Below are 14,353 nucleotides of genomic sequence, written 5' to 3' on the forward strand. Positions count from 1 at the left end.
TTTAATTTAGAACGTTTCTAATACTGACTCATAGAATCTTAAAGTGGAATCTTCCAAGTTCAGCTTTGTTTAGGGAAGGCGAGGAATCCTGGGATGGAGTGCTCTCCACGAGCACTAAATGGTACCTCTTTCTACCACTTGGGAAAAGAGTCCCTCAAAACACCAACTTTAAAGGAAAAGTTCAGAGGTTATTGGGTATCATAAATCCCACAGATCCCAGTTCTGGATGAATGACTTTAATGGGGACATGTCACATAGTTCTGGGAGGTGAAGTTTACCTTCTCAGTACTGTTCTGATCGGCCAAAGTGTCTACCATGATCGTCTTCAAAATTTTTGCTTTCAATCCCTCTAAATTTGGTATCCACTTATACATATTTTTAAGTGACATGTAAAATGTTTCATCCTAAGTTTAAATGGTTACAAATGATTCAAATGATTAAATGACTGGCTTATTTTACATTATTAATGTTTTAAGATAAAAAGGCTGGGGGTGCCTGGCTGGCTCAGGTGTGTGAGTGTGTGACTCTTGATCTCGGGGCTGTAAGTTGGAGCTCCACTTTGGGTGTAGAGATTACTTCCCCCAATTAATGTCATTTTAATGAAGAGATACTGTTTGATTAAGTCCAAAAGTGTTGAGAGGAAAATTGATATAACTACATTGAAGCAGCTCCTGAATTGAACGTGAAGGAAGTTGTGGGAATGAGCAGCCTCCTCGAAACTGTGGTTCTGAAGGACCTAAGAATGAAGGCAAACAGTGTTGTGCAAACCATCCTGTTAAGTATTTCATGTGCAGAGGACGGGGGCGCCTGGGTGGCTCAGTCACTTAAGCATCCAACTTTGACTCAGGTCACGATCTCATGGTTTATGAGTTCAAGCCCTGCATAGGGCTCTCTGCTGTCAGTGCAGACCCCGCTTCGGATCCTCTTTCCCCCTCTCTCTCTGCCCTGAGTCACATGCCAGAGTTCGTGTCAATCGGTTCCTATAGTTAATACGTCTGCGTAGCTGCTACACATGGAATGGCCACATGGTTAGGTTTGCAGTGGGTGACTCTCATCTGCCATGATCCAGCTTGTTTCTGCAGTCGCCAGATTTTGGGCTGTGGTGGTGACTGCATTCCCATTGTCTTTGAGGCTGCAGTTCTACTGGAAGCAGAACAGCTCTGCTCTACAGTATTTTGATGAGTCAAGAAAGTTTCAGGAGGATTCACTTGGCTCTTCTTACAGTGAATTTCAATTTCAGGCCATACAGGCAGCATGTAGGATCTTCCAGCAACCAGGTGTCACCATCGTGACTTTATAATCACAGATCCGAGAAATGACCATGAGGTAAGTTCAGATCCAGTATAAGATGGGCTTGGGTTGTGTATCATTTGGTCTCCATATGCCTCAGTTTAACACGAGGGCTGTGATTGATTTTTTCTTTCTTTTTTTAATTGAAGTGTAGTTGACATATAATATGTTAGTTTCAGGTGTACAATGTGGTGATTTTGACAATTATGTACCTTGGGAAATGCTCACCACAAGTGTAACTATCATCCGTCACTGTGCAAAGTTAATACGATGTTATGGACTGTATTCCCTTTGCTATACTTTCCATCCCCATGACTCATTCAGTTTATAACTGGAAGTTTATACCTATTATGTTATCCTGATAACATATAGGTATGTGGCTCATTATCTATATCCAACAGCCCTCAGTAGATCTGGGTATCCCTCTTTCCCCATCAAAGAATCACTTGGGTCCATGGTCATAGGTCCTTTTGGTAAAAGACCAGGTGACTATCTTTTTTTGATACTTGAAGAGGGTCTGTTGGTTCCATTCTCAAGGACACCCAGGTCCCCATTCAAGCAACAGGCTCCGGAATCTGGTTTAGATCTCAAAATTGTATGAGGGCTCACAGTTTTCGACCTAGTTGCTGACGTGAGCCTCCTGCAGTCCCATTCTTCATCGTTTCGCCTGTAGGAGGTAAGCAGTGCCATCACTGGCTGCCCATCCCGTCTCACACCTAGGAACAAGGCCTGTTTGCCACTGACGCAAATCCTTGTGGATCGGGGCCCCCAGGTTGCAAAGCCAGACTTCTTTCCTCTCACAGCGTCCACACCCATCTGGCTTCTGACAGGGAGCTCTGACCATCCGCCTCCTGCTGTGTGCAATGTTATCGTCCCCACTGACACTGGGAGCCCACCTCTGTACTCACTTTCCTGTCCCCACCAGGACCTTCAGAGGACAAAATCTTGCCGCTGAGCTTCTCAGTGATGCTGGTGCCTATCTGACTCATGCATTCTGGTTTGCTTTGTGAAAGGAGTGACCTCTGGTCCTTCTCCGGATGATACTCAGCTGGGTTATAGTAATCATAATCAGTTCCAGGGCCATTCTAATGGGTTCTCTGTAATCACATAATAATTCAATTCTTTCTTTTTAAGTTTTATTTATTTAAGTAATACACCCAAGCTCTACATGAAGCTTGAACGCCCGACCCCAAGATCATGAGTCACATGCTCTTCTGACTGACCCAGCCAGACACCCCTAATAATTCAATTCTCATATATCCCTTTGCTGAAACTCTGATCCTCACTATTTGCCAAGGCAGTTCCAGCATGTCTGACTTACTGTGATATCCTTATGTCAGATCTTCAAAGAGCTCTCCTAGCAGGGTCAAGGGCCAGTGTCATATGTTTTACGCAATGTCAGATCCTGAGCTATTGCAAGTGCCCTCATATCAATAAGTACTTCTGTGCCCAGCCTTTTCCCCAGCAGGTGAGAACCCTCACAATCCACTTCTGCACCTGTTTTCCCAGGGCCCGACAACACAAATGAGACAGCACACAGCTCATTTGGTAAATCAACTCTTTCCTCACCAGAGCTCTGCTGAGACTTGAACCTGGTGCTGACCTAGAGGCCCTGCAGGGGGCAGGAGTGGAACTGGGGTTGGGCAGACATCCTCTTCAGGAGGCCTTTGTATGGTCACAGAATAGCGGGAGCCTGCTCTCCTCTCACAAAGGTAAGGCAATTACTTCTGTAGACCTAGAGAGGGTTTTTTTTTTTAGGGGAATCTAAGGGTTCGGTGGTCTCAGGAAGATCCAAATATATGTTCCTGTCATTGGCACCAAGGTCTTATGCCATCAGTCTTAATGTCCTAATTTAGCAGAGAAGACCTGCAAGGTCAGTGTATTGACATCCTTTTAACTCCACTGCCCTTGTAATTAAATCCTGGCCTGAATTTTGGCAGTTTGCCTTCTTGCTACGAGAAATGAACATCTGGGGGCCCCTGGGTGGCTCTATCGGTTAAGCGTCTGACTTTGGCTCAGGTCGTAATTTCACTGCTCGTGCGTTTGAGCCCTGCATCAGGCTCTGTGCCGACAGCTCAGAGCCTGAAGCCTGTTTCAGTCACCTTTCTCTCTGTCCCTCCCCGGCCTGTGATGTCTTTCTCTGTCTCTCAAAAATAAATAAACATTAAGAAAAGAAAAGAAATGAACATCTGTTGAAGTGGTGTCATGGTGGAGTTCTGGCTCTCACAGCATGTTCTTAGGTTATGATCGACCACACACTCAACTCTAGGACCTTCTGATCACTTTCCCCACATACAGTACAAATTCTAGAGCTAATACATAAATCTGTGCTTTACTTTCCATCTCATCCCAATCCACCACATGTCTTTCCAACATTACCAGTGTGACATTAACACTAGCACAGCAATCCTCATTGTCATCTGACTGACACTTGACCGGTTGCTATACTAGTTGTCTTAGAATTGGTTCCCCCAAAGAGGATCCTGAGAACCAGGACTTAAATGGCATGCTTTATTTTGAAGATGGTCCCCTTGGAAAAAAAAATGAGGAAGTGGGGGGGAAACAAGACCAGGGAGGTAGAAAAGCCATCTGCTCTGGCATTACTGTGCTGGTCCACACTCTCTCCCACTAAGGGAATCTCCGAGCAGCTCCATGGAGCAAACGCAGAATCATCCCAGGTCAGCATGCAAAACTGAAACATTTAGCCACCAACCCCCACGCCCCAGTGCTTGAGGACTACCCTCAGAAGCTTTTATTCCTGTGTCCCTGGTAGCTGTCTGGGCAGCCATGCAAGGACCTCTCAGGTACTAGAAAGCCTCGGGCAGAGAAAAGACACCAATACCTGGGATGCGTAGAGATGACAGCACATTGGGAAGTCCTCTTGCTTTACCTTTACAGTCACAGGTGACCTTGGGTGGGCCCAGGGGGTGTAAAAGGGGCAACAGACATGTATGATACACATCTCGATGCAATCTAAACATTTTTTTAATGTTTCTTTGTTTTTCAGAGAGAGACAGAGACAGAGTGTGAGCTGGGGAGGGGTAGGGGGAGGGCAGAGAGAGAGAGAGAGAGAGAGAGAGAGACATACACACACACAGAATCTGAAGCAGGCTCCAGGCTCTGAGCTGTCAGGACAGAGCCCGATGCGGGGCTCAAACTCACAGACTGTGAGATCATGACCTGAGCTGAAGTCAGACGCTTAACCGGCTAAGCCCCGCAGGCGCCCCTCGACACAATCTAATAAACGAACTAGAGGTTCCATCTTCAAAAAGGCCATCAATGGAACAACTCTATTCTTCTTATTGGGGACCTGAGAAACTTACCTGTTGCTTAGAGCAAGATCAGAGCATCATATTGTCTCCAAATCCTCATTAATTTTAGGAAAAGATATTTTCTCATTGGAAACGGTTTAACAGGACTCTTCAAGATTATGAGATCATATATGTTAGCCATGGGCATTTACATTCACATGGTTTAAGAGTTGCTGATATTCTTTCACTAGGAAGGTGAAGCTGAGCAAATTGAGACCGACTGAAACATCTAATTATGGAGAGAAATTACAGGTTTTCCTAAATTACGTGGCTCTTTCTTTATGAGATGCATATCAATCATAAAGTAGAATTATAATTTTTTAAAGGCTGATATTAAAAAAAAAGACCTTGGGAAATCATAGGTTCCTCCAAAAGATGTTTTAAATACCAGTTTGCTATGGATGGGCAGAATTTCCCACCAGAAAAACAGTGAAATTAAATTTCAACAGTGGAGTAGATGCTATATGGAAGAATATGGCAAAACCATCTTCCCCTTCCACAGTTTAGAGGGATCACTTCCCCTTGCCCCTAGGCAGGCTCATCTGAGTGTCCATGGCCTCACACCTTATCCTGTGGTGACTGCCAGCCAGAGAAAGTCACAAAGCCCCCGGAAACTGGCTCATCTTGATGGGCGGGGCTACAAAGTCTTCCTGTAACTGAGCCCCGCCTCCCCCGTACAAGGAGGCATAGATAATCAGACCTGTTTTGTTGCCCAACTAGACTTTTCTCTTTCTCTCCCCAGAAACAACTACCCATTAGCATTCAAATTTTTACCAATTATCTACAATTAAGCACTTCCCTAATTTGCATCTCTTCCCCTAGAACAGCAAAAGGCCTTTTAAGGCTGTTCAGTAACTGACAGTTGAGAAAGCCCCATGGAGGCCTCATCTTGAACTCCATGTGCTCATCAAATATTTTTCTAGAAAATGTAGATCTGTTCAGAAAAAGACAGGAAATAGGTTGGTATTGCACGGCAGTATGTATTACATATTCTTTGATATTTTGTCTTATTCTGTTAAGCAGAAGTATCTAATTCTCCTGTATTTGTTTTCATGAAAGGATGGGAAAATATGCAACATAACTAAACCTCTTCCCACTTATGTATATTTGGATCTGTGATCATTACTTCATTCTTTATTTAGGTTGGATGTGACTGATGTTTGTCTTGCCCTTTGGCTTATTGCCTCTGAGACAAATGAGCATGTTTGGAACATGTTTAAAGTTCACATATCCTCAAAAGAAGTAATTTCCCCCTACCTTTGTTGGCATCAGAGAAGTGTAATTAAAAACAAAATCTCCCAGGGGTGCTTGGCTGGCTCGATCGGTGGAGCATGCAATCTTGCTCTCGGGGTTGTGAGTTTGAATCCCAGGTTAGATGTTGAGATTACTTAAAATAAAAATGTTAAAAAAAAAAATCTCCCAACCCAGAAAACCTCTCCACGAAGGTAGAAGTAAAAGATGGGCCCCTGGGTGGTTCAGTTGGTTAAGTGTTTAACTTTGGCTCAGGTCATGATCTCACAGTTCATAAGTTCGAGCCCTGCATCAGGTTCTGTACTAACAGCTCAGAGCTTGGAGCTTGCTTTGGATTCTGTCTCCCTCTCTCTCTACCCCTTGCCCATTCACACTCTGTCTCTCTCTCTTTCAAAAATAAACATTAAAAAGTATTTAGAAGAAAAAGAAAATTGCATTGTTGAATAAGCATCAAGCCAGAAAGAATGTGGTGTGGATCACAGGCAATCCACGAAGTGACTACAAAGACAGAAAAAAAATCTCACCCTTTGATGTGGCCAAGCAGAAACAATCCATTACATACATGTCCTCAAGCTAGACAATAAATGACTCATCATCCAGCAAGAAGACATGACAGCACCATTTATTACATGGTTCACCCTAAGTTCCCCTGGTAATGGGGTAACCATCTGTGTTGGTTCATTGGTATACAAAGGAAAACTAAACTCTTCATGATAGGAGATAGTTTTTCAACTGGGAGCAAGGTACCCACTGAAGTTAGGCTCCTGCCCTCCCACAGAAACTGTGAGACAGGGAGGGGGGCTATCTCCCTGGGTGTTTAGCTTTCAGAACCATGGCTCCCAGGTCCTTGAGAAAGACTTACCTTGGTCATAAAGACCTACCTGGGTCCTAAAGCTGGCAGGAATCTTGTTTGTTTGTTTGTTTTCCAATATACTTGACACGCAGTGTTATATTAGCTTCAGGTGTACAATATAGAGATGCAACAATTCTCTACATTACTCAGTGCTCATCACAGTAAGTGTACTCCGGCAAGAGTTTTATTTAACTTCTAGAAAGATTTTATACACGTCAGACAGAGAAAGGGTATACAGTTGCTGGAATTTCCAAAGTTAATGCCCTTTAAAAAGGGAAGGGAAGGAAATCTCTTCCTTTATTTTCAACAGGGAAAATTAAGCCTCATTTCTCACTTGTGTTTGTCCTTACAGCAAGCAGGAGCCCTTCCATGTCACCCATGATTGTTAGCAACGGTGGTGATCAGGGAACTTGCTGTTCCCATCAGCTTAAAATATATCCAGCCATTCCTTCATTCATTGGATTATAATTAAATCTTCTGTTGCCAGAAACAAGCCTGGACTTGGCTTATTCAGAAGTGAGTCACAGGCAGATTCCTTTCATCCAAGAAATTATATTCCATTGAGGGAGAGATAAACAGATAAGCAAATAAATGTACTTAATAATTTATTTACAAGTGAATTACAGGTGCTGTTAAAAGTATGAAGACTAAATAGCAAAAAGGGCCACACTCGGGCACCTAGGCAACCGGGCCAGTTGAGGATCCGAATCTTGATTTCAGGTCAGGTCATGATCTCACAGTTTGTGAGTTCGTAGTCCATGTGGGGCTCTGCGCTGACCAGTGCAGAAGCTCTCCCTCTCTCTGCCTCCTCCAACTCACGAATGTGCTCTTTCTCATCCCTCTCTCTCTCAAAATAAATAAATAAGCTTACAAAAAAGATTTTAAAGGGGGGGCACACTTGATGGAAAGTGTTATTTTAGGGAAAAAAATTTTAATTCTAGGCAAAACTTTATGTGGAGGTAGTATTTGAGCTGAGATATGAAGGAAGAGATGAGGTACAAGAGAAAATGAGGGTGACAAGCAAAGAGGAATCAAGAAAAACTTTGAGATTTTTGGCCTGAGCAAGAGAATAGGATGCAAGGGGCGTTTACTATGCATGGGACACAGGGGAAATGTACCTCCATAGACCAGAAAGAGTGTGTTTTAAGCAGGAAGTTGGAGATGCCTTTTAAACATCCAAGTACAAATGTTAAGGAGACAACAGGTTACATAGCTTTAAACTCACATTAGATGCCTGGGACAGATAGATAAATAGAGGAGTCAGCGGTATATAGGCATCATTTAAACCAGGAAACCAGACATCCTTTTCTGGCTATGACGGAGTGGTTGGTGGATGACTCATGCTCCAATGAAAACCGGATTAAAAGGGAAATGAGATTTTAAGAAATGAATCTGTATGACATCATCAAAGAGCTGCCTAGGTAACTAGGGTTTGAGTGGGCAGATGTCAAAGGACGTGAACCAGACTGGGAGCCAAAATCCTTTATCTAATTTTTGCCTGTTGGCACGGGGCTGTTGATAAGAGCATTAGGGAGCCTGAAAACCCAGGCCCACGGAGATCTGGGTAGAGTTGTTGCTAAGGGTCAGAGAAGTAAGCAAAATGAAGAGGAAGATTGAAATTTGTGGGTGGCAGGGAAGCCAGGATTTAGGTGGCCAATATTCCAGGGAAATGAGGAAGGAGGATGAGACCCCAACGTATGATTTGTTTTTTCCTTCCTCTGGAGGCATTTGCCAAATTCTTGGACCACACTGAGTAGGTGAATAAGAAGTTGGACAGAAATCTTGAGGCACCTGGGGGGCTCAGTTGGTTAAGCATGTGACTTCAGCTCAGGTCATGATCTCACAGTTCATGAGTTTGAGCCCCTTGTTGGGCTCTGTGCTGACAGCTCGGAGCCTGGAGCCTGCTTCAGATTCTGTGTCTCCCTCTCTCTCTCTGCCCCTCCCCGGCTTGTGCTCTGTCTCTCAAAAATGAATAAATGTTAAAAAAAAAAAAGTTGGACATAAAGCCTCTAAAATATCCCACGGTCTCTCAGGAGGAAAATATCAAATTTTAAGATCCAACAAAGCATAAGGACCCTTATAAATACACTGCACTTCCCACAAGTCACATCCAGGTGGTCCAGAAGTAGATGGAAACTTAAAATACTGCGGACCTGTCTCCTGACATCTCAGTCCCTTATCTGATTAGGATAATCTTCCCCCTGTCTCCATGAGGAAGGGAATACGTTTATTACTTAAATAGATTAATGGAGCCTAATACTGAATTTACAAATAGACCAACATATATGACAATCACCTGATTTTCGACAAAGATGTCCATGAACTGTAACAGAGAAAGAAAGAATCACCTTTTCCACATGTGGTTCTATGTCAGTTGGAAATCCATATAGAAAAATTAATTCACAATGACCCCCAGATTTAAATATGAAAGGCCAAAACAATATTCAAGCAAAAAGTAACTCTGTGGTAAGCAAATGTACCTGAAAAAGGAAAAATATAGTTCATTAAAAAAAAATTGATAAACTGAACTTCATTAAGAACTTGTTTATTGGGACACCTGGGTGGCTCAGTCGGTTAGGCGTCCAGCTCTGGATTTCGGCTCAGGTCATGATGTCCTGGTTAGTGAGTTCGAGCCCTGCATGGGGCTCTGTGCTGATGGTGTGGAGCCTGCTTGAGATTCTCTCTCTCTCTCTCTCTCTCTCTCGCTCTCTCGCTCTCTCGCTCTCTCGCTCTCTCGCTCTCTCTCTCTCTCTCTCGCTCGCTCTCTCTCTCTCTTTCCCTCTCTCCCCCTCCCCAACTCACTCTATCTCTCTCTCAAAAAATAAACACTAAATTTTTTTTTAATTAAGAAAGATTAAAATTTTAAAAAACTTGTTTATCAAAAGCCAGCTCTAGGGGGGCAGGGGAATTTGGGGCAGTAATGAAACTGTTCTGTGTCTTCATTATGGTGTTAGTTATACAACTGCAGAGTTAACTAGGTTAATTCACTATCTCTTGGGCAGAGAAATGCTGGCTTGGCTAAGGGAGAGAAGGGATTCTACCCCCAAAAAGCTCCAGATCCCTGTCACTTGTACCATCAGAATCAGGAGGTTGAATATTCAACATACTTCAACATTCTGAGTTTCAATGTTTCCGTCTTCTAGGAAGGAAATAGAATAAGATTTTGCACATGTCCAGTGCCCTGGCTTTTGTATCTTCTGCCCAGAGGACACATCTCTTGATAGCCTGGCTCTGGTGGCCAGTGGGACTTGTGTTCACAGGGTCAACAGGACAGTAGGGAAGAAAGAAACGGTTCCCCCCTGGCTGTCACCCCAGGGCTCAGCACACAGGAAGCAGACAGAAACACCCATCTTCCCCTGAAAGAGGTATGTTTGTATATGTTTAAAAGTTGCTGCCTGAGGGTCAGGCTTCCAATCAGCCTGAATCTAGGTGCTGACTGTGATCCTCCCCTTCGGGACACTGACAGGTCCTGGCACACCCTCAACTTCTAGGAGCCACGAAAAATAAAACACTTGGAGAATCACCAAGGTTTGAGAGACAACCCTGAGATAGGGCAGGGTTGGCTGATAAAGTTAATCTGACACAGGCCACTCTGTCAAGTCGGGGAGAGGTAGCTGTTTAGTGCCTAAAAACCAGCTCGGAGAGTCTAGGAGAAATGAAGACACAGAAGGATGTGTTCCAAATGAAAGAACAAGATAAAACCTAAGTAAAAGACCTTAATGAAATGAAGATAAGTGATTTACCTGATTGGGGGAAGAATGAGGGACAAAGGGAGAGTGTCTTGAGTACTTACAACGTCCATTTGTTGCACATTTGTTATACAAACACAGGGACCCATAGGCTGGAGGCAGGTAGGATGACGAACCCTGAAGAAATTGCAGGAATGCCTAATCAGAGAGAGAATAGGAAACACAGTGAGAGACAGAGAGAGAAAGAGAGATTGAGATCCTGAGACAGTTTGAAATCACCTTTCCTACCTTACAGAAGGTATGGGTGGGCAGCAACCTGAAAACCAGTTCTAACATTCAATGTCCTGGACTGTTAGAACTAGAAGGAGGCTTATCACCAAGTTCTAGTCCCATGTGCTGTTTCATTTTGAGGTATTTTGTCCTTTGATTGATTCCACACTGAGACAGGCTTTTAAAATTTTAGAGAGGGGGACACCTGGGTAGTTCAGTAGGTTAAGCGTCGGACTCTTGGTTTGAGCTCAGGTCATGGTTTGTGAGTTTGAGCCCATTATCAGGCTTCATACTGACAGCACAGAGCCTGCTTGGGATTCTCTTTCTCTGCTCCTCCCCCACTCACGCATGCTCTCTCTCTAAATAAATAAATAAATAAACATTAAAAATATTAAAATAAAATAAAAATTTAGAGGGGTTAGACAAAAGAGATATTAGAATTGAGTGCTTTTGGCACATTTAATTGACTATAAGTATATTCAAGCCATTTGTAGAGTTATATATACTGTACCCTAGATATATATTATATTTATAGTCTCTATACTGGGAAACTTAAGATTTCTCCCACAAGTGTTGTAGATATTTATTTATTTTCTTTTTGTTTTTCCTTAGGAATTCTCTGAATTTGAGGCTTTAAAAAATGCCAGTATAATTAACATACAGTGTTATATTAGTTTCAGATGTCCATTAAAGTCATTCAACAATTCTTAGTGATTCATCTTAGTAAGTACTCTTGATCCTCTTTGCCTATTTCACCCATTCTTCCCCCACCTCCCTTCTGGTAACTACCAGTTTGTTCTCTATATTTGAGAGTCTGTTTTTTGTATCTTTTCCCCTTTTCCATGTTTCTTAAAATTCCACATACGAGTGAAATCACATGATATTTGTCTTTCTCTGATTTATTTCACTTAGCATTATACTCTCTTGATCCATCCATGTTGTTGAAAATGGCAAATTTTCATTCTTTTTTAAGGCTGAGTAATATTCATTTATATACATCTTATATATCATATCTTCTTTATCTGTTTGCCTATGAATGGACACTTGGGCTGCTTCCATATCTCGGCTCTTTTAAATGATGTTGTAATAAACAGAGGGGTGCCTATATCTTTTTGGATTAGTGGTTTTGTTTTCTTTGGGTAAAAATCTATTAGTGGAATGACTAGATCATCAGGTAGTTTTATTTTTAATGTTTTGAGGAACCTCCATACTGTTTTCCACAGTGACTGCACCAGTTTGCATTCCCACCAGCAGTGCCCAAGGGTTCCATTTTCTCCACATCATCGCCAACACTTATTTCTTATTTCGGGCATTCTGACAGGTGTGCAGCCCCGGGTGTTATTTGTCCATACATGAATATATTTGAAGACAATTTAGGATGTATATCAAGGTCTAATAAATTTGAACATATATTTTTTGTTGGTATTAAAGATAGTGAATAGTCAAGAACTTATTCATTCACTTGAATTCAGCACACCAAAACACAGATTTGATTTTATTTTATCTTTTTTTATGTTTGTTCGTTTTTGAGAGAGAGAGAAAGAGAGACACAGACAGAGTGCAAGCAGGGGAGGGGCAGAGAGAGAGGGAGACACAGAATCCGAAGCAGGCTCCAGGCTCTGAGCTGTCAGCACAGAGCCTGATGGGGGCTCAAATTCATGAACCATGAGATCATGACCTGAGCTGAAGTTGGATGCTTAACAGACTGATGTCCCCACAGGTTGCATTTTAATTTTAAAATTAGTAAAATGGCATGGTTCAGGGAAACTGACATAGAAAGGACTTGAATTATTGATATGAAAGATATTGTAAGACTCCCTTTATCTCTCTTGAAACCAGAATTTTTTTTTCATTATGACAATTTATTTCTATTCAAAATACATTGCCTTTAAACCAGTTTCCCATGAACCTAATTCAACAGAATGAAAAATGTGTCTCCCATAGTTGTCAGGTCTGTACTTCATGGCCCTGTTAGTGTGAAAATTTTCCCACTGCAAATTCTGAGGAAGAGGACATTTATTCCAGAAAAGCCCAATCTGGGTGGTTCAGTCAGTTAAGCCACAGACTTTGGCTCAGGTCATGATCTCATGGTTCATGAGTTCAAGCCCCATGTCGGGCTCTGTGCTGACAGCTCAGAGCCTGGAGCCTGCTTCAGATTCTGTGTCTCCCCTCTCTCTCTGCCCCTCCCCTGCTCATACTCTGTCTCTTTCTCTCTCAAAAATAAATATTAAAACAAAATTTTAATAAAAAAAAAAGAAAAAAGCCAAGTCTGGTTTTGGACAACAGAGTAGATAATTGTAGAGAAATGGCGCTTCTAAGAACCACTACTATGGGTCAGGCTGGAGGCAGCAGTCTTAGGGGTGATCACCATCGAGTCTCAGACAGGAACTCATAGAAAATACTGGAATCAGGGGCACCTGGGTCGCTCAGTCAGTAAAGCATCTGACTCTTGGTTTTGGCTAAGGTCATGATCTCATGGTTCATGAGTTCGAGCCCCAAATCTGGCTCTGCACTGACAGTGTGGAACCTGCTTGGGATTCTCTCCCCACCCCCACTCTCTCTATCTCAAAATAAGTAAATGTAAGGGCCACCTGGGTGGCTTAGTAAGTTGAGCATCTGACTTTGGCTCAGGTCATGATCTCACGGTTTATGGGTTCAAGCCCCATGTCAGGCTCTGTGCTGACAGCTCAGAGCCTGAAGCCTGCTTCAGATTCTATGTCTCCTTCTCTCTTTGTCCCTCTCCCACTCAGGCTTGTCTCTTTCTATCTCTCAAAAGTAAATGTTAAAAGAATTTTTTAAATAAATAAATAAAATTTAAAAATTAAAAAAAAAGAGAGAACAGTCAATCAGTTGTTAAGTTTATGGAAGAAAAGTATTGGGTCACAAGAGAAAGGCACCACCTGTGAGAGCCATCTCAGAGGAGGCCTGTGCCCTTAGGGCAGGCCTCTGTGACCCAGAAAGGAAGCTCTCTCCTTCTTCTGGAAAGTGACCTGCACCAAGGTAGAGCCCCAGGGGCTGTGTTGATGCTGGGAGATAGGCCGCGCTGGCCAGATTCCATGTTTCCAAATAGGCATATAAATGTGCCCAGCGGATTCCCTATCCCAGTGATTTGGAACTTGGAGGTTGTCACACAGAGACTTGAATTTGACGAATGTGAGCGTGTCAGTCAGAATTTCCTAGAGTCTCGACAAGTTCCTCAGCACCTAGAGCTGCCCCAGACCCTGCACTTTCAGTTCACGGTGCAAAAACACAAACAAAGGTGCTGTCGCACACGTTGGCACAATGAGCACTAACAGGCGAGCGCAGGGAGGGGGCCTCCCGCACGAGGCCGAAGGGGAGCGTGCGCGCGCACCTGCAGCCTGTCCGCATCAGAGCCTGATGAGCTGCAGCTGGAAACCCGCCCGGGGCCTGCGGAGCCGGGCCAGGCCTTTAAATTCAGAGCAAGCGGAGAGGAGGAAGGGGACTGGCTGTAGGTTCGGCTGCGCACGATGGCGCTCCAACTGCCTGATCTGCCGATGTTCAAAATCTTCTCTTTCCTGGACGCATTCAGCTTGCTCCAGGCTTCCCAAGTGAACAGGGTAAATGCTCTCCACGAGCCGCCCCCACACCCCTCCACAAGTCCTTGCACAAGACCCCTTTCACCTACGTCCGCAGCTTTGAGATCTTGGTTTCCGGAGGCTTATACCCAC

General features: G+C 43.4%; 1 protein-coding gene and 1 long non-coding RNA gene across 2 annotated transcripts in view; both read left to right on the top strand.

Moving 5' to 3' along the window:
* Nucleotides 1-1,174: 1,174 nt before the first annotated feature.
* On the top strand, nucleotides 1,175-7,141 carry LOC115274267. The gene is made up of 3 exons (XR_003901168.1): nucleotides 1,175-1,326; nucleotides 2,863-3,002; nucleotides 7,058-7,141. It is a non-coding gene; the product is annotated as an uncharacterized LOC115274267 (long non-coding RNA).
* A 7,011-nt stretch (nucleotides 7,142-14,152) lies between these two features.
* The window catches only part of FBXW12 (F-box and WD repeat domain containing 12), a 15,754-nt gene continuing 15,553 nt past the window's right edge, over nucleotides 14,153-14,353 (top strand). Inside the window, exon 1 of the mRNA XM_029917870.1 lies at nucleotides 14,153-14,242. Coding sequence (XP_029773730.1) covers nucleotides 14,153-14,242 — 90 coding nt within the window. The remainder of the gene's footprint in view (nucleotides 14,243-14,353) is intronic.

Source organism: Suricata suricatta, chromosome 12 (assembly GCF_006229205.1).
Source record: "Suricata suricatta isolate VVHF042 chromosome 12, meerkat_22Aug2017_6uvM2_HiC, whole genome shotgun sequence".
NCBI classification, from domain to species: domain Eukaryota; kingdom Metazoa; phylum Chordata; class Mammalia; order Carnivora; family Herpestidae; genus Suricata; species Suricata suricatta.